The following is a 25,706-nucleotide window of genomic DNA, read 5'->3' on the forward strand; positions in this document are numbered from 1 at the left end:
GAAGGAAGCCAACGAAAACACGAGGAGGAAGGTGCGCGGCAAGGACGACGTGCCCTAGCTTTGTCCCTTTGGTTTGCCGAAGAGAGATCATGACTTCTGTGAAAAACCAAAAGCCAAATAAAAGAAATAAATGAAATCCATGTCACTGGTGTTAGCACAGGAGTCGCGCACCGACACATTTTCTAAGTCCCGCAGGACAACAACTTTTTATATATATATAATAATAATAATAATAATAATAATAATAATAATAATAATAATACGAACGGAATCGACCGTCCCAAAATAGTCGTAGTAAAATTAAACGGACATTGGTCTATTTGGTATACCCCAACTAAAAATCAAGCTGCGCTGTCCGATAGGGCCATCCGTCACTCAACAGATCGGTCGGCACCGCGGTGCGGTATACTAACATTTCCTAAGTTAGCGATGAATAAAAAAGATAAAGTAATCCGGGTACTACACGGAGCTCGGTGGATCCACCTTCCAATCTCGATTTCAAATTTTCGGTGATCACCTGATCTGAGACGAGAGGAAGCAACGCAGTCGGATCGGACGATGGCGGTCTTCATGGCGTTGGAGGACTCCCCGCCCTTCAGAAAGCAGGTGACACGTCCTTGATTATTGTCCGACCTTTCTGCGTTAGCCGCTTTCTTGTGGTGATTTCTTCTTCCTATTTTTTAATCTCGTTTGTTTGGATCTCTTCGAGTTTAATTGACTGTATATTGCTGACCTGGAGTGTTCAAAATCTGAGCTTGGGGATCGCCGTATTGTGCTTCCATCGCCCTTAGGAAATTTTTTGGTAATTTTTTTTTCTTTTGTACGAGAAACGCATAGGCTAATTACATGATGGAAGTAAAGTCACAGGTTGAGTTTTGTAACCTCGAGTTCGTTTCAGTCTCGGGAGAGAGACTCCTATTCCAATTGTTAACAGTCTCCATATTGTGTTCAAATGATAGCTGGAAGGACTTTCATAAATCTGGAAAAGAACCCTTGTTTTATGGAATAAAATATCACTTCAAAATTATATTGCAAATGGTTCGATAATCATAATATTTGCTCCTACTTTATACAAGGCTTGTTAAGAGGTTCGTAGATGCCTTTAAAGGATGGTCCATGGGCAACAAAACAGGATTTATATAATGAACCATAGCTCATTGCTAGCACATACACTACTCTTGAGTGCTAACTTGTAAGCCTTATGCTGGAAAAAAGGGATGGATGCTGTAATTTCATCTTTCTATGTCTATTTTGATTTAAAGTTAGGTTTACTTGAAAGCTAGCTCTTAACCTTCTATCTACTTAGTTTTTGTGTCATATCATCATTCTTTCTTTTTGCTGCCTTCTTTTTTTCTTTTCATCCTTGTTGTTTGAGGTCGTCACTTATTCTTTCCTTCTTGCTCCCCATTTCATCGTTACAATTGTTAGAACAAAATTAGTGTTTCATTAAATCAATCCAGCTAGCAATTAACTTGTTTATGTTAGGACTTGTAGGATGATGGAGGGATTGGTTAGAGGGGGGAGGTGAATAGCTTTTGACCTACGTTTTCATTGACTAACTGCATTTCTAGTCGACTGATTTCCGATCAACTATGTCTTCAATCTACCAATTGATTTTCTATCGACTCTACTTGACACCTATTGACTTATTACAGGTTTTAGGGTTTTTTGACTCTCATAACTCACTTAAAAGTTTGCTTTTGCAACTTCACTTTGCCGAACTTAGCTTATAAGTCCCTTGGATGTACCGACTCATTTCATGTGCCATCCTTCACTCTTCACCTATGAAGTTCACATCCTTTTGTTTGTTGTCATTGCTGTCACTTAGAGGCTTCGCATTCTTTCTCTGATCAAGAGTGGACCTTGAGCATTCGAGCTAATCATCAACTTAGCTGTGCCAAGTCAAGTTTGATGAGTTTCGTGTATTCTATTAAGTCTTTGCACGACTTCATACACACGTTAGAAAACATGTAAATTTAATTTAAACCAGTTGCTCAACACATCAAATTCCATGGTTGAACATGACCACTTATGGCATTATTACACTAAAAGATTACACGTGTTCCTTAAATCTCTTCCCTTCTCAAGTTTGTGTATCAATTGGTATTCATTGGTAGTCTCCTATCTCTTTGGCTTTGATTCAAAAGAGTAAGGTCCTCCTCCATTTGAAAATAGTTCATGATAAAAGTATATGTATGACAAGGCAGAATCTTGTTGCCTTTAAAATGGGATAGTTCTAAGGATTTATACATCATGAAAAGACTAAAATGAAAAATCTTCTCTAATGCCCTCCTCCATTCTTTTCTTCTACAATATTTTAAGGTATAAATATTTTTGTTGCTGAAGATTGAAGAGTTGTTAATGCACCACATGTTGGCGAGGTAACAGTAGTTGTATTCTTGAGATGTAAAAGGATCAGATTCAACATCTGCAAGATCAAACCTTGCCTTATGATAGTGAATTTTGCCTTTTTTAGATTTTTTTTACTATCCATTTTATTTATGTGCTTTGTTATAATTGTTTAATATATTTATTGTTTGGTATCTCTTGCTTTCTATTGCCCTAGCATAGTTGTTTAAATAACTTATAATATCTATACTTTATCATCCAGTTCCAACAATATAAGTTAAGATGGTTTGTTTCTGCATTTGAGATATTAAACTATGGTTTATAAAGATTATCAATAAAGGTAATATTTTGCCTTGATATTCATCTAATTTTTTAAATTGTTCTGCTTCTATTTGTTTAGTGTGTAATTTCAAGAAAGATGCATCTATTTTGATGAGTAAAATCTATACAACAATGGAACAACTACATTTTACCAAGGGGTGCACCTAATATTTGGCATTTAACAAAGGGTACACCACAGTTTCAAATTTACTAATGAGAACACTTATTTCAAAATTGCCCTTGCAATTGTATAAACACTTTTAAGACTTTGAAAAACATTTTAATGACCTTTTGATGGGAAAAATCAATAAGGGCATGAATCAACACTTGAGAACATGAATCTAATGGTGATGTTATTTTATCAATTTTGACTCAGCAAGGTGGTATAATCAAAATTTAATGGTTATCCATGAACTCCTAGAAGCACCATGAATGAAATGGTGGTCACATACTACTATGTTGATCAATAGAAAAGTCATCAAGGTAGACTGATCAAAATGCCTTAATGATGTTTCCTATTGTCAAAATTGAAAAGTAAAGGTATGAACGAGCTTTTGGAAGCACCATGAACATAATGGTGATCTCATTTTTTTTATCATGAGAAAGATTATTAATGTGATTTCTTTCAATGGACAAAAAAAAGAGAGTAAGAATATAAATGCTCTTAAGAGCATCATAAAGTTAATGGATCTTATATTTGGCCAAAACATTAAAAATGCTATTAAGGTGAATTGGCCAAAACACCATTTTCCTATACAAGAATTGTTGGTGCAGGTGACACCTTATAATCAAACAAAATGTTTTATTGTATGGTAAAAGGGTTTAAAGTTAGACTTTGTGTGATTTAACAAGCATGTTAAGTGTGTAGGCGCAGATAACTTAACAAAGGAAGTTCTAGTTGCTCAAGGAGATCATATACCAAACAAGGAAGTCTCGATAGGTACCAAGCAAGGAAGTTCTGGTAGTTTAAGTAGACCAGATACTAGACATGAAGTCTCAGTAGGTTAGAGAGATTGGATATGAGGCACGAAGTCCTGGTAGATCAAAGTTGACTAGATACCAAACAAAATATAAATTTAGGAAAGGTCCTTTTAGCAAAGAAGGCTATAAGGGAGTGTCTTTATATCTGGGACGTGGGTATCCCTTGTAGACCTAGGTGATTGACTTGAAGTAGAAATCAATAGGAGTTTCAAAGTTACAGTCAAATATATAGTATAGTTGACAAGAAGTATACTTGTGGCTAGGCTAGACTATTGCGAGAGGCCTTGCACCCTGAGGCTGCTACAACATCTGGCAAAGTTGGTTGATCTCAAGTTGTATGGGATCATTAGAGTTTTGGCGAGAGGAAGAAAAATCTGGTTCTGCTTGATTTTTGGTGTATGAAAAATTAGGAAAAAATTGATCTGTTGATGGATTTGGAATCCATCATTTCTTTAATTTTATGCATCCTTAAGAGTAAACAAAGCATAGCCCTTTTGTGCAAAGTTTTTTTTTAAAAGAAAAAATAACTTATCTCTTTTTGGTCCCATACAATACCTTATTCTTTCTTTTTTTATAAATCTAATCTCCAATCACGAAGACAATGCTTAGAAATGAGGTTTGATGTTAAATTTATGTTTTCTTGAGAAAGGTTAGATTTAAGGATTTATATCACTTTGGTGGTGATCTCTTGTAAATAAAGAAGCTTGAAGATGACACACTCTTCTGTTGTAGTGTTAGAGGAAAGAAAAAATCAACTCAAAAGGTTGCATAGGTCACCAATGCCTTTAGGTTATGAACAACAATTTTGGGGCAAGGACTATGGTGTGGTAGATCATTGTTTGTTTGCTTATTTGGCAATTAGCTACTTTGGTATGAAAAATGTGAGATTCCACTTCGGTGGTTCTCGTATTCATTAGGTTGATCAATGTCGATAAAGCAATGTCACTCTAATTCATTAAGTTCTCATATTGTGCTCTCTTTTTGATCGCTTAAGATTGAATGGAAAATTTTGGTGATTGGATAGGTTTTATAGGGAGGGACCAAATTTTATCTCTTTTTTTGACATTGAATTAACATCCAAGAATGAATGCTTGAGAGACTTATGTCAAGAATCTTTACTATGTAGCTATCCTTTTCTTTCTTCCATATCTCCATTTATACTTATGTATATTAGGAAATTCACTTTTGTAATTGTTTATATAAATAACAAGAACATTTTTTTTAAAAAGAATATAATTTCTCTATGGATGGTTGATTCCATCTTAGGCGTAAGCTTAGTAAGGTCTTCTCCAAAAGGATATATGATTGAGTAAATCCTTTTTTGAATTTGTGATTGACATTAATTAAAAATTATGTTAACTCAAAACTTATCCAATACATAAGACCTTTACCCCTTTTTATTAATTGATAATACCACTTTTTTAATAAAAACCCTAATTAATTAATAAAAATTCTAACAGAATAACCTTTTAATAAAACTAGTTAAGTTATCATATCTCATAGTTTATGGAATCATTATTCCATGATTTATAGAAATATTTTTAGTCTAAGTTTTAAGGATATATAGGGTTACAAAATCATTTTTCCACGCTTCCTCTTAAGTTGATGAATAAATGTCTATCATTTTTAGAGTGAATAGAATACTTTCAAACTACTTAAACCCTTTAATAACTACATCTGCAAATTGTTTATATGTAGATACATAAGGGGTACAAATTAAACCACTTTTTAGTTTCTCCTTGATGAAGTGTTTGTCAATTTCAATGTGCTTATCATTTTGTACCGGATTGTGAGGTATGCTAATTCTATACTTATTATTACAATAAAGTCTCATTGGGTCATTACACTTGATCTTCAAGTCTTCGAAGATGAGCTTTAACCAAAGTATTTCACATACACCTTGGCCATTAATCTGAATTACCTCTGCACTAGGCCATGCTACCACGTATGATTCTTGCTCCTCCATGTCATGAGGTTACGACCAAGAAGGGTGCAATATCCAATTTACTTCTGTCAACTATTGACCCAACATCATTAGCATCTATATATGCCTCAAGTAGCAAACATTTCTTTAAAAATAGAATATCCTTTTCTTGTGTTGCTTTGAGATATTATAATATTCGGTGAAAAGATTGTAAATGAGGTTCTTTTGGGTTATGGATGAATCAGCTAATTACATTTACTAGGATATGTCTAGTTTTCTATGAAACATAAATAAGGTATCAGATGTTGATATATTTCCTTGTCTACTACAACACCTTTCTCTACTGTCCTAAGTTTGAGATTTGGGTTTATTCGAATACTTAATTGGCTTGCTTGTTTGCATGAGGAAATCTACAACATTTTTTTATTGTAAGATAAAAATGTCTTGTTTAGAGTGTGGGCCACCTCAATCTTATTTCAACTTTCCTAATGTTTTAATTTCAAAGTCCTTCACCAATGAGAAGTTCTCTCCTTATCATTATTTCTTATAACTATTATATCATCAACATATACTAAGAGCGTTGAAGTGTTTAATAAAGAATGGATGATCCCCTTAGCTTCTGCAATATCTCATGATAATCATAACTCTTGCAATTCATGCCCGTGGTGATAATAAAACATTAATATAAAATTTTCTTCAATTTACATATGGTATAAACATTCAAATTATTTCCATATCCTGGAGGGACCTCATAAATTTCTTCCTCTGGTTCTTCATGCAAAAAAAGATTCTTTTTATCAAACTCATTCTTGGGATCAGTGCTGTTGTGTTCTTGGACTTGCATTAGTTTAGAAATAATAATCTTTTTCCTTAAGGACACTATGTAAATCTCACATTCTCTTTTCATGATTTGACAAATATTTAAACTCAGATAGTGATTTAAACATTGTAAGCAATGACAGGTTGAGTAAGAAATCTATGCCCTTGTTTTGCAATATAGAATTCTCCCTTGAAGATAAGGCGTGGTGAAGTAAGACACTTGTTCATTGAAAGTAACATCTGCGTTTCTATTGAAATTTTTCGATGGAGGATAATAACACTCAAGGTTTAAAATCTCGACCCGTGCCGAGCTTTCGGTCCCAGGCCGGAACAATACTCTTTCTGTATCATATAATGCCGTGTTGATACCGTTTTGGTAATTTTTTTTATTTTTATATATAGTAATTATTAGATAAATATGTTTATTGTGTGTAATTTAAAAATAAGTTGTATAATGATTTAGATAAGTTCTCATTCTTGAACATTCTAGTTAGTAACTCTATAGTTCTCCAACGCATAATACAAAAAATGCTATTTTATATATAATAATTATATAAATTAACTATTTATTCATTTAATTAATTATTAATTTAAATAATATATATTTAAAATAGTAAAAAAATATTAGAATATCAATAAAACATTAAAATAGTAAAAAAATACAAGTGGAAGTTGAGTTTTCTCATCCGAAGTCCGAAAATGATACTAAGAATGAACTAGTATTAGAAAAATTATCTATTTTATCAACGGAAGGAGAAGTAACAAAAATTGCAACTACAGAATTAAATCCTAATATGATAATGTAAATAGCAATTACATAAAATCTAGAATCAATTTTGATACTAAATAGGCTATCTTCTTAGGTGATGTAAATGATGCTTCTACTACTGGATTGATTTAAATACTTTTGTAGCAAAGGTGATTATGCTCATCCTAGGCACCCTTCACAACTCGTCTCTAGATTATGTGAAGGGAGGTAAATTACGGGTCGGCTTATAGCCGATTGTTAAGTTGGCTAAAGGGTGGGAGATGTTGTTTTTCCTCGAGGCATGTGTGGTGGTGTTTTCTCCATTGTAATAAAATACCACACTCTACTCATGACCTGTGGGGACGGAGATTTAAGTATTAGTATACATTCATGAGATGATCACAAACATAGAGGTAGGGTATAATGAAATTGCCTAATTTGATAATATGACAGAAATTGAAAATTATATTAACTCAAAACTTTTCTAATACACGAGATCCTTTCCCCTTTTTATAGATTGATAACATGATTTATTCTTTAAAAAAATAATAAACTTTTCTATAAAAAACCTTTTACAAAAACTAGTTATGCTATTAGATCCCATAATTTACATAACGAGATTTATGAAATATTTTCAGTAAAAGTTTTTGGGATAAACATGGTTACAAAATATCTTTTACAACAACTTTGCTAATGTCTAACTTAATAAAAGACCTTAACTCCAAATATGTGCATGTTAGGGCCACTTATGGTCCAATTTACCCAATTTACATGCCAATCAAATCTCTAATAAATACTAAAATAAACTTTTAAAATGCTTGTAATAGCCATAATAGCTACACCATTCGAATTCACGTTTTAAAGCAAACTAAGAACATATGCTCCTCAACATTGTGTCTTACATTAATGTTGTGAGAAGCAAGGGTAGATAGGTCTTTTTATTTTTAAGTTGATTCTTAGGGTTGTGTGGTTATATAGCTATATAAACATATGTAATCCTACTGGAATTGAATGAATCTTTAAACTCTCTTTATTCCAACATGGTATCAGAGCAAGGTTAATTTTTTCTTTGAGTTGCGACTCGAACCCTAACCCTAGTGCCACCGCACCTTCTTTCTCTCGACGCGCCGCACCTTCTTTCTCTCGACGCGCACCTTCTTTCTCTTGACGCGCTCACCTTCTTTCTCTCGACGCGCCGCACCTTCTTTCTCTCGACGCGCACCTTCTTTCTGTCGACGCCGTGATTTCTCCTCCCTCGCCGATCTCTGCTTCCTTCCCCGACGCCGCCACTTTCTTTCCCTTCCTCTTCGTTATCGCCTGTGCGGCGCCGGCGGCTGTCCCTCTTCTGATCTCCTTGTACAGTGCCAGCGGCTATCTCTTGACGTCGTGATTTCTCTAGCACCTTTTTTTTTGTGATTGTAATGGCGGACAACGCTAGCGAAACCTTGGGGATTTCTGCAAATCCTATGGCGTCTTCAGGACAGGTACAACCATTTTTCACAATGGCAGGCGCTGGAGGGTCCGGTCTTTAGATAGTATCAGAAAAATTGTCCGAGACAAATTATGCATCTTGGGCAGTTGCTATTGAACTTTATGTCGAAGGCCATGATAAACTTGATATTCTTCACGGTTCTAAAGTGAAACCAGATGAAAAGGATCCTAGCTTTCGCACTTGGCGGCGTGACAATATTCAATTAATGACTTGGATACTTAACTCTGTTAGTGCTGGCATCAAACAAGTCATTCTTCATAACAAAATAGCGTATGACATGTGGAAGACACTGGAGCATATGTATGGACGTCGACATGATATGCTGCGTACTTATCAGCTCAGCAGTCAAATTTTCAAACTTGAACAAGGTTCTATGTCAGTCACCAATTATTTTGCTACTCTGAAGGGGCTGTGGGATGAGTTTGACTACTACCGGATGGAAAATTGGAGTTCCACTGATGATCATCAGAGATATTTAAAGCTTTTGGAAAAAGACAGAATTATTAAATTTTTAGATTGACTTAATGCAGAGTTTGAAAATTTAAAAGGGCAAATCCTTGGTCTTGATCCTACTCCCTCTCTAGAACAAGTTTACTACAAAATTCTAAGTGAAGAAGGTAGAAGAAGGACCATGAATAACAAGGGGATTTCCATTGTAAGCCCTCCGATTGGGGAGACCTCTGTCTTTATTGGTTCTGCAAACAAGTTCCGACCTGGGGGAACTAAAGGACGAGGGGACAGATTTTGTCGGCACTGCAAGAGGACTAATCATGATTCATATTTCTGTTGGGAAAAATATCCAGAAAAGAAACCTGAAAAATTTAAACACAATGTTCAGAAGGCTCCTAATAGTGGTAATATTGCTGTCCAAAAGTTAGAAAATGAAGAGACTATTGGTTCCTCTGTGCCTTCCACCACTGGATTGTCTTCTATTGATATTGTTAACCTCCAACATCTTCTCTCTCGGCTTCAGGCTTCATCTTCTGTCTCTACTCCAATTCAAGCGCACACAGGTATTCATGGCTTGGGATTAAGTGTTACTGGTCCCAGCTTTTACAGCCCCTGGGTCATTGATTCAGGAGCTATGGATCACATGACAAATACTGCTAACTCCTTTATTTCTTACTCTTTATCCTCTGGGCAGGAGAAAGTGATCATTGCAGATGGAACCAAAGCCACGGTTGCTGGCAAAGGTTCCATAAAACTTACAGATCATTTTTTCCTATCCTCTGCACTTCACGTTCCTTCTGTTTCTATTAATTTACTTTCTGTTAGTAGCATTACTAAACAACTACACTGCTCCGTAACCTTTTTCCCTGATCATTGTGTCTTCTAGGATCTCGAGACCAAGCAGACGATTGGGACTGGCCGTGAAGTAGGGGGTCTTTATTATTATCAGCTTGAAACAACATCTGCTCTGAAATCTGTAGCCAAGTGTTTGGAACATAAGCATTAAGAAATTATTTTATGGCATTCTCGGTTGGGACATTTGTCTTTTCAGTCTTTGAAAATTTTATTTCCTAGTCTCTTCTTTTCTGTTTCTCTTCAGTCATTTCAATGTGAAATCTGTCAGTTATCCAAACATTGTAGAACACATTTTTCTGAGTCTATAAAGAAGAGTTTGTCTCCATTTGATCTTTGTTCATTCGGATGTGTGGGGGCCCTCTCCTGTGACTTCTTTGGATGGCTATCGATATTTTCTCTCTTTTATTGATGACTACACCCACTGTACATGACTTTATGATGAAAACCAGGGAAGAAGTACCTCGTCTCATTCAAAATTTTTGTAGAATGGTTGAAACCCAATTTAACTCAAAGGTGAAGATTCTTCGTTCTGACAATGCCCGTGAGTACTTTGCACAGTCTCTAAATACTTTTCTTAAGGATTCAGGAATTCTTCATGAGTCATCCTGTCCCTACACCACAACAAAATGGAGTGGCCGAGAGAAAGAATCGTTATATTCTTGAAACAGCCCGTGCCCTATTATTTCAACGTCACTTACCCAAATATTTCTGGGCTGATGCTGTCCTTGCAGCTGCTTATCTCATCAATCGATTGCCATCTAAAGGTCTCGGGAACCGGTGTCCTCTCACTATTCTTCATCCTGGCGTAGAGTTGTTCTCCCTTATACCTCGGGTTTTTGGTTCTCTTTGTTTTATTCATGTTCTTGGTCCCAAGTCCTCTAAACTTGATCCTCGTTCTATACGAGGAGTTTTTATAGGGTATTTCACTTGCCAGAAAGGCTACAAGTGCTTTGATCCTATTACTAGGACGAGATATGTCTTGAAGGATGTTACCTTTTTTGAGTCCGAGTCCTATTATTCTCCTCAGTCTCGTCCTTAGGGGGAGAATATTACCTCCTTTGTACCTCAGGTGGTTCCTTCTCCTATTCCACTACTGGATGTCATGGAAAATGGAAAAGATGCTCCATCACTGGGCTCACAGTCTTCACCAGATATTATTACTTACAAACGATGACGACACAAGCAAGGACCTACTATTGATCGGCTAGTTGAATCGGATGCTCTGGCTCTTAATCCTGGGAAGCAGTTATCCTCATCAGTTGAGCCAACCGCACCTCTAAATATGAATGAGCTGAACCTTCCGGTTGTTGTTAGGAAGGGTGTCAGGTCATGCACTCAACATCCTATCTCCAACCACGTTTCATATTCTCGTTTATCTCCTTCATATCATGTATTTGTTTCACAGTTATCAAATCATGCTATACCTTCTTCCTATTATGAAGCTGTAAGGGATTCAAGGTGGCAGGAAGCAATGAATGAAGAAATGGAGGCTCTTAACAGAAATGGTACTTGGGAATTAGTTGATCCCCCAAAGGGGAAAACTTGGTTGGTTCTAAATGGGTCTATGCTATCAAGTATAACTCAGAGGGTGAAGTGATCAGATATAAAGCCAGACTTGTTGCCAAGGGATTCACCCAAACATATGGGGTAGATTATTTGGAAACTTTTGCACCAGTTGCAAAGCTGAACTCGGTCAGGGTAATTCTTTCTCTTGCTGCTCAATATGATTGGTCTTTGTTTCAGTTAGATGTTAAAAATGCCTTCTTAAATGGTGACCTTTATGAAGAAGTATACATGTTACCACCTCCTGGAATTGAAACAAAAGGAAAGGTTTGCAAGCTAAGAAAAGCTTTGTATGGACTTAAACAATCTCCCAGAGCATGGTTTGATAGGTTTTGCAAAGTCATGATATTGTTTGGCTTTAAACAAGGGAATGCTGATCATACACTCTTTATAAAAAAGAAAGAGGACAGAACTACCATTCTTTTGGTTTATGTTGATGATATGATAGTTACAAGTGATGATGAGGTAGAAATCCAGGCTCTTAAGTCCAAGTTAACATCAGAATTTGAAATTAAAGATCTTGGATCATTGAGGTACTTTCTGGGCATTGAAGTCGCTCGATCAAAAAAAGGAATCTATGTATGTCAGAGAAAATGTGTTGGATTTACTCAAGGAGACAGGGAAGCTGGGTTCTCGGCCAGCGTCTACTCCTATAGATGTAAATCATGATCTTACTAGTTCTAGTGGGGAGGATCTTACAAATCTGGAAAAGGGAACATATCAAAGGTTGGTTGGAAAATTACTCTATTTATCTATGACTAGGCCTGACATCACCTATGCTATTAGTGTAGTAAGCCAGTACATGCATGCTCCTAAAACTATCCACATGAAGGCCGTTGACAGGATCTTAAGGTACTTGAAATCATGTCCTGGAAAAGGCTTGCTGTTTAAAGGAGGTGGTGATCTGAAGGTGGAATGCTATTCTGATGTAGACTGGACTGGTTCTCGAGATGATAGAAGATCCACTTCTGGCTATTACACTTTTTTGGGAGGAAACTTGGTAACTTGGAGGAGTAAGAAACAAAATATTTGTGCATGGTCCAGTGCTGAAGCAGAATATCGAGCCATGACACATGGTCTTGTAGAGATGTTGTGGTTGAATTTTCTGTTGACAGACATGAGATTAAAGGCTGAATTACCTCTCAGGCTGTATTGTGACAATAAGGCAGCAATCAATATTACAAATAATCTGGTACAACATGACCGGACTAAACACATTGAGATTGATCATCACTTTATTCGGGAGAGACTTGATTCTGGAGAGCTATGTCTGTCTTATGTTAAGTCTGAGGACCAACTTGCTGATATGTTTACAAAAGCTATACCCCAAGCTGTGTTCGACTCTTCTCTTAGCAAGTTGAACATGTTTGATATATATGTTCAACTTGAGGGGGAGTGTTGTGAGAAGCAAGGGTAGATAGGTCTTTTTATTTTTAAGTTGATTCTTAGAGTTGTGTGGTTATATTGAATGAATCTTTAAACTCTCTTTATTCCAACAATTAATAATCTACATCGTAACCAGCACTGTATCATCCTAATATCTTATTGGAGCTCTTGTGCCATCAAGTGATGTACTTACAATGTATGATCTACTGAATGATTTTGAAACTAATTGTAATGAAATATTGTCATATCATGCTCTTGTAGTATGCTACTTCTAAAAGTTTGAAATCTCGAGCTGTGTCAATATTTTGGTTTTTGAGTGGAACGATACAATTTTCTGTATCGTGCAGACATTTTGATGTATGGTGCCAATAGTAAATTGGAGGTGGAAGGAGGAAAGAAATAAAGAAAAAGATAAATAATTACATAGTTAAGTTCAATGTTTGCTTTCCATCTTAAATGCACTATGATATTATCTTGTATTAAAATAAAAAAATAACAATATTATCTCAATTTTGGTATTCCAAAGGGTATCAAGTGTTACATGAAATGATACATGTCGACATGATTGACTCAACGATACATAAAACATTGTCTTGGTTCCAAGTAGTATCAAGTATCAATAATCTATTGAAACGATTCATTTCGACAATTTTGCTCGTCACAATACAAGACTTCAAACCATGCTACTTCTTTTGTACAAATGAGTTAAGTATGCTAAAGTCCTCATGGTGATTTAATCTAATCATATAAAAATCATTAAAATGCTTGTCAGCATAGTACGCATGGCACCAACATAGTGTTGGTACAACTTTATGGCTTATTTTGGGCTATCTTGCAGACAAGTGCATATCACACTAGCTTATTTTTGAAATATAGTTTTAGTAAATACTTTAAGTAAGCTGAAGTCTGTTTCTTATGGTTAATTTGCAGATATTTTCATTAGAGCAGACAGCTGAAGAGTTAAGAACCCGGTGTCAAAAGCTTCACAAGGGATGTAATAGATTCATGTGAGTTTTCTGTATGCATAGCGGATTCATCCTTTTTCTTATGGAAACCCCATATTCTAGTGTCAACATATTACATTTTGACACTTTATGTTTAAATCATTATATTATCATCTTTATCTCAGAAAACATATTACATTTTGACACTTTATGTTTAAATCATTATATTATCATCTTTATCTCTTCTGAGAAATTAGCTTTTACTTTACAGGTCATCACTTGAGGAATCCTATCATAATGACATTTACTTTGCAGATTCATTAGAAGCATTTGGAGTTGGACAAGATGACCCAGTTAGTGTAGCTATTGGAGGTTAGTCATAGTCACTTTGAATACTTCTATCTCAATGTTGACTTGTTATATATCACAGTTTTCAATTAAGTAAAACTAGGTATAATTTTAATATTTGCAATTTTTGGTTTAATTTTACAATTTTAGTTTGTAAACAAGTTCATCCATGGAGAATTCTGTTCAGGTGCAATTTAGTCTTGATTTGAGTGCAAATTAAGGGTAAGCTGGGAAGATTAAAGTGGATGAATGGCTCTGATGAATCATAGATTTGGTAATTTCTGACAAGAGCAAGCAACCACTCCTAAGCTTATCTATTTAGAATTTCCTTCTCCTTGTTGGATTTTATAGAGCTCAGTCCTCCCTCTCTCACTTTAGAAAGATTGATAGTATCATTTTTTGATTTGATAATCTTGGTTTTACCTTCCTAATTAGTGGATTAATCAGGTTTTGAAATCTCCAAGATTTTTGGCTATTGAGGTTTAGACTTGATATAATCGGCAACATGGAACTCTTTTCTCCTTTGCAAGTTTGTGAGCAACAAAAGTCTCTTCATAGATGCAGGGGACTTGGGGTGGCAAGTCCTCTCACTTGAATTATAATAGCAAACTATTTTTTCCTTCTTCTCTTGCAAACCCATAGCTAGACTTTTTTTTGTTGTGTCAAGGTCATTGAGTATCCTATTTTTGGTTTTTATGTGGGAGTTGGTAATTTCAATAAGAAATTGTTATTAAGAGATCAAAGTGAGCTTGTGTTGCCTTGGCAATGAACATCAATCTGTTTTAGATAATTTTAGACGCAACGGTTGAGGTGATTGTTCCCTAATATTCAATTGTCTATAGGCAATGATTTGTTTGGCAGTGACTGATAAACATTACGGCATTTGAAAATGTTAAGACTTTAATTGAGGTAGAATCCCTATTCCTTTGTTACTAGGCACGACTATAAAGTTAAAGGATCAAACAAGAGTTGGTTAATTGGGTGAAGGATTAATTAAAAGGGTTTTGCTTGTGTTTTAACCTCATTTTGGATGAAGTGCTTTACTCTTAAGTTGTGTAGATTTTATGGTTATGCACCTTCCTTATTTTAAGGTGTGGGGGACGTATTTTGGACATGAGGATGTTCGTTGGCCATTGTGCGCATCATGGGGTTTGAAAAATAGATAGGGGAAGTTTTATGGTGGCATCAGATGGGTTATACTGGAGAGTTACATACATCTGAACTTATCAAAGGCCTTGAACCAGATAATTAGAGTTTCCTTCCGACATTAATTATGGGGCACATGATAGTTAGTGCCACTAATGCCTAGTTTGGGAGTAGATAATTTCAAGGATATTACAAGACATGATAGTTAGGTTTCATCAACGCCATAGTTGTGAAAAGTGTGCGCTTGATTATGCTTAGGTGCACGCGCCATTTGCATTTCGGTATGATCCAGGTGCAGTACATGAATGAAGGGCGCTTAAATGTGTGCCTTTTAAGAGGTTAATGTGCACTTTTCCTCTCCTTATTGAAGTTTTAAAATTTTTTTAAAAGCCCAACTCATACATTTAATTACCATTTAAATTAATTAGGTTACATGCATGCATGTGGTACATTTTTCTTGCGTGATTCTTCTTCTCCCCTCGAAAATGAACATCAATAGTCCCTTGCAAATTTATTCCACTGATTTTTTCTCTACGTGACTCTTCCTCTCCCCTAAAAAGTCATCATCAACCTCCCTCCCTTGTCAAACGTAAACTCTTCTTTTGCCTACAATATTAACATCAACCTTCTGGATTTGGCTATACTTTACTGCTATTCTCCTTTTGTTTCGTATGTTATTTTCCAAACAGATTTAATTTGAAGTTTAATTTTAATTATGAAGATAAACTATTTCAATATTTGAATATTATTATTTAATAGTTTATGAAATATTTAAATTTTATTAGTAAAATATTTTGACAGAAATTCTCTATATATGTTTGAATTGTAAAAATTTATATCTAAAGCGCCTTATTTCGATAAGGCGTACACCTCACCTTGTGTCTAGTGCCTCAAACCTCACAACACCTATGCGCTTTTGGGTGTCTCACGCTTTAAATAACTACGATCAACACCTAACTTTGGATTATATTACTTAACTAAATTTACGTGTATAGATAATATTGTGGATCACTTACAATGATCTTGGCAGTGACAATCTTATTGAAATACATGGAACTGATGGGAATAAAACCTTAGTGACAAGCTTATATTAGCAAGTGAGAGATTATGTTAGAATAGGTGCCCTGCAAGCTAACTGTTGGCTAGGACTTTATTGACTCGTGTAAATAAACATCCTTGATTTTAATATAATTCAATTTAGTATGATATTTTCTTTATCTTTATACTCATGCTTGATGCATAGATAAAGTTCTTGAATATACTATAGTGAGATGGGGTGGTACATATGATGACCATCATTAAATACATCAATATTCACTGGATATTCTAAACATGTTTCTAGTCAATTAGGCTGCCTAATGAGCAAGGATAAAGGTCGCTTGAGTTAGAGACTAGCATCTTTGATGTAGTGTACCATGTTTCATTGGTAAGGACATAGAGATGTTCAAGCATACAGATGGATGCTTATACAATAAGTTCATCGAATAACCCTTACACGGACTTTCCAAGTGATTATCATTTATTGAGTGGATAAATCTTTAGTTGTGGTTGTACATTAGTAGTCCTTATGACCCGAGATAACATTGAGACTCTATATGCTGGGGCTATACTTTAACTCATGTACCGACTCCATTAGGATCATCAGGTGGTGAGATTGGGTGCAGTAATGAAATATATAGGAGTCAGTGTATTGTAGTAGAGGATTCACTACACACACGTGAGTATGGATATCCTATACAATGTATTGTTCTATAGTGTATGAAGTCTTTGAGCAGAACGATAAGATGTGCTTTAGGAAATGAGTTTCCTAGTTTCATATACGATGTCACTATAAGATACATCACATGGTTGTCAAATCAATATACAACCCTCGATATACCCATGGTTGTAGATACGACCAGGATTATGAGATGAAGGGATCGAATTGTACTTTAACCATTATCGACTGGTTCTTGCAGGGAGTCATGGGACGGTGTTGCTAGACGCTCTTACCATGATTCGTTGGGTGCTAATCAGAATTAGTTTTGACATCTTATAGTAAAACAGTTGATCATATGATGGAGCTATTAAGGATATGCTCGTTTAAAGGACAAGTATAATCTTGAATCATAAAGAGTTGTGAATGACTAGCTGTATCCTTGAACCATTGAGGGTCACACAAGAATTGTCTTCGCTATTTTCCCGTTGAGAAAGTTAAATTCAAATAGTTGAATTTGGCGAATAAAGTTTGATGTGATCAAATAGTGAATTGACAACTAAAGTTTGATATGATTAAATGTTATCATGATTATGATGGACTCACATTATTAGGTTTTAGAAATGTTCTAATATCCAATAAGCCAAGATGGAAAAAGAAAAATGGCTAGGTTTAATTTGTTAGCCACACATGTCTCTTCATATTCCTTAGAGAGGTGAAAAGACACATGTCTATTCATCTTCCTTGGATAGATGAAGAGACACTAATCTTTGCATATTTCTTAGAGAGGTGAAGAGTCATATTTCTCTTCATCTTCCTTGGATAGATGAAGAGACACTCATCTCTTCATCTTCCATGGAGAGTTGATGGGGTATATAAAGAGATGTGGCCATCCTTGGATGTGAGGCCAAGAGTGCAAAATGTTGTCGCCCCCTCTCAAGAAGATAGAGATCTTCTCATTTCTTCTATCAAGAGGAATTCATCTCTTTGTCAATTGTTTGTTATGATTGTCTCGACGAAAAAATGACACTTGATCTCAAGTGTGATCAAGCGTTGGAAAGGGGACTCCGATCGTGGACCAGATTAGACGGAGCAAGCACAAGTTCAAGACAAACAAAGAAGAGCTATTTCGTTAAACCCGAAATAGTTGGAGATATCCCCAAACAAAAGTTGTTTGAAAGGTATGTTTTCATTTATGTTTTGATTCATTTGTATAATGATGCATGTGTTAATAGTTTTATTTATATTTTGCTAAAAGATCTAGTATATTTAAATTAGATAGTTTTGCATGTCTAAATAAAATGATTAAAATGATATTTAGATGAATTATTCAAATGATAGTTTATCTTTGTTATGCTTTAATGATCTTACTTGAATGGTTAGATTGTATTACATACTTAGATTAAAAATCATGTTAATGTTTGTTTTTGAAAATCCATATGAATACTCCTTTGATTTAATTGTTAAATCATAAAATAAATTTAAAACTTCTGCTGCGTATATGGGTGTAGAAACATAATCGCGAATTTTGACTTCCGATCCAATAATATAGGTGACACATCCTCTTTAGGTGAATATCATAAGATGTGAGAATTGCATGGGCATAAATATATCCATGTTACTGGACTCGTGATTATATTGTGTATAACTGCATATGCATTTGCACTGTCTTTTTGTATGTACATCTTGTGACCCTCTTTTATCAAATTTACTTTTACTGATAATTTGTATTTACACTTGCAGTATATTAGTTTGGGATGGGTGCTTGGGTTGTTAGGTCAAATTTTTAGTGCACTATTAAATCTTCTTCCTTGAGACATTGTGTTTTTTGGATAAATAAAAATATATTAAATCCAAAAAGGGATACAACCAGGATTAGGCAAAGCCCAATCACCATCATCTGCCATCCCACAGCCTAGGGACTTATGTCTGACACAACGTTAGATCAAAGTATACTCTCCTGTCCCTTCCAAAGAAACTACTATTTCTCGCTCGCTAAACGTAGTAAATCATGGAAGATAAGGTTAGGTGATTGACCTTTGTTAACACCTTACTCCCTTGATAGTATCACCTGAAGACTCGCATCATCCGTCTGTATATAGACATCTCCTTTTGTATAGCCATTCTCAAATCCTTCTCCATAACTCCATAATAGAGGGGCACCTAAAGAAAAGATGCTCATGTAACTCTAGCATTTGACGGTAGAAGATGCACTACCGATCCTCCAAATACTCTTATCCGTCTCTATTGTGGAGACGTTGCCGGGCTAGCATCCAGAATGTAATTGCTCTTCCACACTGTCTAGACCCATGACTTTTTAGGATTAGTGTTTATGTCGTCAGTAATACAAAAGATATCGAATCTTGATTAAGTACTAGTTGACTTCGCACGACGAATTATTTAGACTAACGAAGGTTGGTTTGAAAAGAGAGAGTAAGAGGTTGAGAGGAGAGAGAAAGAAGAAAGAGAGAGAGTGTGGATTTTGAGAGGGGTTGAGCTAAGGGATGTGAGAAATGGTTTGAGATGCGATTCTAGGATTTCGATTTCTTTATGATGCTAGGCGATTTCATAGATTGCTAAGTTCCTATCCTTTATATTCATGCTCTTGTAGGATGTTAGATTCATTACTGACCTCTCCTCTGCAGTGGACAAGCCGGCATGATCTCCTACTTCATGTCCTATACTACTAAATAGAAGTGATTCCTATAAAGTCCGTTAACGGGTTACCCTTGTCAGTAGGGCCCTTCGGTCATAAATCACAGGAAAGGAACACACTAACACACAATTATATAGAAATAGAAATAGTGATTACGCTCAATTCCCTACTTCCTTATGGAGATTTTCTTCTCCTTTCAAGGTGATACTCTAGATGTCCGTTAACGTGATCTGTCTGTCACTAGCGTCCCTCGGTCATACGATCTATCGTATCCCCCTACAGGATTAACAATTCTACACAACTATTCGATAAAACATGCAGTATATATATATATATATATATATATATATATATATATATATATATATATATATGAGATTTGATATGCTGAGCGACACTTTGTGCGCGATCGTGAGCGAAATCCGACATGGGCTATCTGACGCGGCCAAAACCTAATTTTTTTACTCTCTCATCTGCATGCAACAACTTTTCTCTCTCATCTGCATGCCACAACTATAAAATTTTTTAATCTCTCTCTCATCTGCATGGCACAACTATAAAATTTTTTAATCTCTCTCTCATCTGTATGCAACAATTTTTCTCTCTCATCTGCATGCCACAACTATAAAATTTTTTAATCTCTCTCTCATCTGTATGCAACAACTTTTCTCTCTTTCTTTTTAAATTAAAATGATATTTTGTCTTCTCTCTCCTATTATTACATGCAAAAAATTATTGTGGTAGTGATGATACAACGTTGTAGCAGCTACTATGCAGCAGCTGTTACAACTTGTAGCAGTTTCTATGCAGTAGCTGCTACAACAGTGATGATATAACATTGTAGCAGCTACTATGCAGTAGCTGCTACAACTTATAGCAGTTACTATGCAGTAGCTGCTACAACGGTACAGTAGCTGCTACAACGGTGCAGAAGCTTCTACAACGGTGTAGTAGCTGCTACAATGGTGCAGTAGCTGCTACAACATAGTAGTTACACAATAACACTGCTACACGTTATAGCAGCTACTATATAGAAGCTGCTACAACGTGTAGCAGCTATTGTGTAGTAGCTGCTATAACGTTGTAGCAGCTATATCACCTTTAAAAATTAGCAGCATAGTGATTGTTGCATGCAATCAGATGAGAGATTAAAAAATTTTATAGTTGTATGCAGATGAGAGAGAAAAGTTATTGCATGCAGATGAGAGAGTGATTAAAAAAATTGGGTTTTGGCCGCGTCAGATAGCCCACGTCGGATTTCGCTCATGGTCATGCACAAAGTGTCGCTTAACATATCAATATATATATATATATATATATATATATATACTTCACACACATTTCATCAAACATAAACAAGGTATCAAACAAGTCATTGAATAGAAACATGACAAATCTACATAGTTTTACATCTCCATCACATCACAAATACGCCCTAATCCTAGAAAGGAGATCTACTTTATTGCAAAGGAAGAACAACCCCAAAACATAAAGTAAAGCATACTTTTAACCTTAGATGTGAGAAGAAGGGGAAGAAGAGATGTTTGTCGATGTTTCTAATATCATGGGGATGTCTCCTTGCTCCGGAGATGATTGGATCGTCAAGGGATGGAGGTGAATGAAGTTCTAAGGTTTCCCCCATGGGGAGAACCCTTCCTCAAGGAGAGGGACGAAGTCCCAAACCCCCCAATTCCCCAAAAAGGATAGAAAAACCCTTTAAATAGGGTAGGGCACGAGCTTGGCACGACCCATGCCACGGTCGTGTGGAATCCACATGACCATAGTTTGATCCAGTGGCACGGTCGTGTGGAACCACACGACCAAGTTCTTAGCTCAGATGACACGGCCGTATGGATTCACACGACCGTGTACCTCTTTGTCTTTGGATAGGTGGCATGACCGTGTGGATTCACACGACCGTGTGCTGCTCCTCCTCTGGTCCGGCCATATGACCGTGTGGATTCACATGACCGTGTGCTGCTTCTTTTTTGGAGTATGGCATGACCGTGTGAATTCACACGGTCGGAGCTTGATTTGCACGGGCAAGACCACACGGTCGTGTGGTTTCACACGGCCTGCGCTGGATTTTCACAAGTTGCTCCGATGTGCGTCTTTTGCTCTGTTTTCGCTCCAAATCATGTCCTGTCAATCAAAACAAGCAAAGAACAGATCTCCGAACATAATTTAATAGAAGTACGATATTATAATAAAATAGGGTACAATAAACATAAATTATACTCATGAAATACAAGTAAATGTGCATTAAGATATGCATAAAAGTGTATATAATCTACGCACATCACACCCCCTAGACTTAAACCTTTGCTTGTCCTCAAGCAAAAACTGCATCTAAATTCATGTGATTAAATAGTGCATTATAATCTCTAGCAAGTCAATCTAATCCTATCAAATGATTTTATTGGTGAGCAAGATACAAAAGTTGTTTGAGTACGATCTAAGTAATAGTTCTCCGTGCCTAGTGCAATAGTGACATAAATTTGTCAAGTATCAATCCCTAAGCCTAGTCAAGTCTTCATAAAACTGTGTTCCTTATGCTTTTAGATCTAGGCACTTATTTGCCATATGCATGGTTCATATCTTTAAAACTACACAAGGTCTCAAAGGACTACTCAGAATCAAGAAAAACATAACATTTATTTTCCTAGTAACCTAACTCGATCTCAAAGGGGTAAATTGTTATTTTTCACTAACGATAACTGTTTTTTATTCCTTATTCACATGATGATATTTTTTCTCTATTCTTTTTTTTTTTTCACTAATGCATGCAAATGCACAAATGCAAATGCAGGGATTTTGATGTTTTAAGATTCAAAACATGCTCTAAACTCGATCTAGAAGTAGCTTCCCTCAAAACATGCTCTAAACTTATGTCATTGCACAAACAATGACTTGAAGTTCCTAAACCTTTAGGATTTAAAATTTTGAGGTTCAAAATTCAACTTTGAAATTAAACCTCATCCTAAACTCCAACATAGTCTTCCTTACCCTTAAATGTTCATAAATGAATTTCTTAGGATTAGAGATGATTAACATGACTAAATATGGATTAATGGACTAAAATCAAACCATTTCAGCCTAAAAAAAACAACCTCTCAATTGATCAACTAATCAATTGGAGGGTGTTGATCGATCAACTAATCGATTCCGTGAGCTTCTGTTTGTGGAAAAATTGCTTCAATTGCTCAACTGTTGATTAAAGTCGGGGCCAATCGATCGGCTGATTGATTCCGCAAGTTTCTGTTCGCGAAAAAACCTCTTTAATCGATTGACCGATCCACACCCGGTTGGATCGATTATTTGATCGATTGAGTTTCTGAATTTCCTGATTTCAAAATCAGACTGAAATTTAAAAATTCCTAAATAATTCTACGGTTTTCCAAAACTCATGAAATTTTGCCTAGATATTATTTATGTCATATATTATTATGGAAAAATAGTTTTTTTAAGAAAATACATATCTTTTTCAAAGATTGAAACAAAAACTTGAAACTATTGAAAACTTTAATGTTTTTCTCTAGTTCGTGTTTAACTATACAATGGTGATTCCTATTAAAAGATAGCTTTCACTAAGGTTTTTCAAAATATATTTAAAATAATTTTCAAAACCAATTTCTATCTGTTCCTTGGGTTTAATGCACATATCTTGTACACTAGCTTTTCCAATGATTGAATAACATATAATCTGTGTTTCTTGTGAAACTAAAACCCAAAAGATACACTAAATCAACATTTTGAGTTTTTGTTCATCCTCCTAACATCTCACTTATATCTAATGTGCACTAAAATACATAGAAGTCAACTTTTAGCCTTTGTGAGATGTAGATATTGGTTTTACCTTAATTTAAAGAATTATACATATCTATCTAGGCATTTAAAAATGTGATCATCCACCTAGGATGCCATTTGATAACTAATGTCATTGTCCTTAATTGCAAGAAATTAAAAAAATGCATGATGGTTTATTACATATATTAAAATAAGTATTTTCAAAAGAAAACCTACTATAGCTATATGATATATGTATGATGATCCTGTCCGAAAGTCGAGGTGACGGATGTTGGGGATGTGACACTCCTATTGACTGTGCGTGGACCTCCGACGAGACAAGCCTGCAAGTACAAAAGCGTCAGTGCCGAGCGCATACCTCCGTCGAAGCCTTAGGGTCCTTATATAGGACTCCCGGGGAGCGCGTGCACACTTCCCGAGGTGCACACGCTTCTCAAAGCATACTTGGAAAAGATGTGTCAGAAAAACGTCTTTGATACCATAACGTAACAGTGCGAGCATATCTCTGACAAGACAGGGGAAGCTTCCACCGTACGATCTTCTGTCTGACCATGATGTCAACCACACCGTCTGTCGGTGGCACGTGTTCTTAGGAGGATATCGCCGGTTGCTTCTTTTGTACATTACTGGGCCGAGCGGGAGAGCTTCTCGGTCGGACGTCTAGATGATATCATGGTTGGGCCGAGCGGGATGTCCACTCGGCCAATGGTCCGCTATCCCGGCTCTGACTTGTCGAGCGAGGGAGCCATGCCTACTTGGTCGGGGTTGTGTCCGCTGGTCGGCCTAGTGGGACGGCTGCTCGACCCTCATTTTTCCATGCTTGAGCGTTTTGAGCGTCGGAAGTTTGGTACCTGGCCGAGCTGTAGTGAGGTAGCATTGGACACTCCTCGTCCGATCGGGATGGTTAGCCGGCCGTTCGGTCGAACACTCATAGCGTTGAACGCTTTGGCTTTGACCTCTAGCGTGACAAGGACCCCCTCTAGGATGAGCCTCACCTTACCACTGGATCACGTGCCTCCCCCTTAAGTCTAGTCGAAGGAGGCTGCAAGTCCGACTGACTGGACAAGTGGTCTGACAACTAATTGGCCGATCAGTTGGTATACTGGCTTGATCCCAGAGAAATTGCACCAACATTATGAACCTCGCAGTACTAACATAAAGAGACTCCAATTAAATAAAACAACTCCAAATGAAAATGCATTACAAATGGGTTCAACTTGAAACCAAAATAAATTTGAGTTTTGAACGTCATAATAATGAGTAAAATCTTTGAAAGAACAGAAAATGCAACTAACTAGTGAAATGAACTCAACAGATTATCATAACAGATAACTTAACTCCGACTATAGAACCCAACATCCTAATGCAAGTAGAAAAGCATACTAATAAAAGAAGCCCTCGGGTGTGCACTGTCGAAGCTCATCCATCTCCTCATTACATGTACCATATAGATCTAGTGAGTCTAAAGACATAGCAACTTCAACTTTTATATAAACAACATCCATTAGCATTTAAGAGAAATATTTTGATAAATTATCATGTTAAATATCAACGGAGAATAACCCCTAACTTCAGGTTCATGAACCCCCAAATTACCCTAAATTATCATTCAATTTTTAACTTTTATCTTTTATTTTTACTTATAAAATTCATAAATTACAAGAATTTAGATCCTCAAGTGTAGCTTCTTTATACCTTAATCTTTGATCGTTTGGCTAAACGTTTATCCTAGTATTAGGTTGGTAAGGTTCACTAGATCCTTCTTGAACCGGATTCCCAAACCCCTCTATTTTTGGATTTGCAAACTCTGTTGGTAAAGTTCACCGGATCCTTTTTAAGCCAAATTCTTTTACCCATCACATTATTAAACTAAACATGTTCACTTTCCCTGCTAGAAAGTTATTTCTAACTAAATAACATGGTTTGTTTGCATGCTAAAAGAAAATAGACAGTATACATGGGAAGAAAAGAAATGCTGAGAAGATTTTCATCTTTTTCCCAAGTTAGAACTATCATCTCTAAAGTAATTTAGTCAATTGCAGATACCAAATGTGTTATTACTAGGATGGATGCTAAAACAGAAGGTATTCATTATAAGCATGCTTTTTGTATAAGAAGCAACAAAGGGCAATGGTATATGTTTGCAATGGAATGCTGATCTATTCACTCATCCATATTATCTTCTCTTTTCTGAATGCTAATCATTTTGCTAAACATTGTA

The 25,706-nt window shown here is 36.0% G+C and overlaps 1 protein-coding gene across 4 annotated transcripts in view; it reads left to right on the forward strand.

The window, feature by feature from the left end:
- The first annotated feature begins 396 nt into the window (after positions 1 to 396).
- The window catches only part of LOC122026197 (ADP-ribosylation factor GTPase-activating protein AGD2-like), a 75,706-nt gene continuing 50,396 nt past the window's right edge, over positions 397 to 25,706 (forward strand). Inside the window, exons 1-3 of one of the 4 annotated variants that reach the window (XM_042584849.1) lie at positions 397 to 606; positions 13,819 to 13,895; positions 14,104 to 14,204. In XM_042584849.1, coding sequence (XP_042440783.1) covers positions 559 to 606; positions 13,819 to 13,895; positions 14,104 to 14,204 — 226 coding nt within the window. In that variant the 5' untranslated portion in view covers positions 397 to 558. Of the gene's footprint in view, positions 607 to 13,818; positions 13,896 to 14,103; positions 14,205 to 17,964; positions 18,204 to 25,706 lie in introns of those variants that run through there. The other 3 variants (XM_042584856.1, XM_042584860.1, XM_042584869.1) reach the window with 3 other exon arrangements.

The sequence above is a fragment of the Zingiber officinale genome, chromosome 1A (genome assembly GCF_018446385.1).
Source record: "Zingiber officinale cultivar Zhangliang chromosome 1A, Zo_v1.1, whole genome shotgun sequence".
Lineage (NCBI taxonomy): Eukaryota > Viridiplantae > Streptophyta > Magnoliopsida > Zingiberales > Zingiberaceae > Zingiber > Zingiber officinale.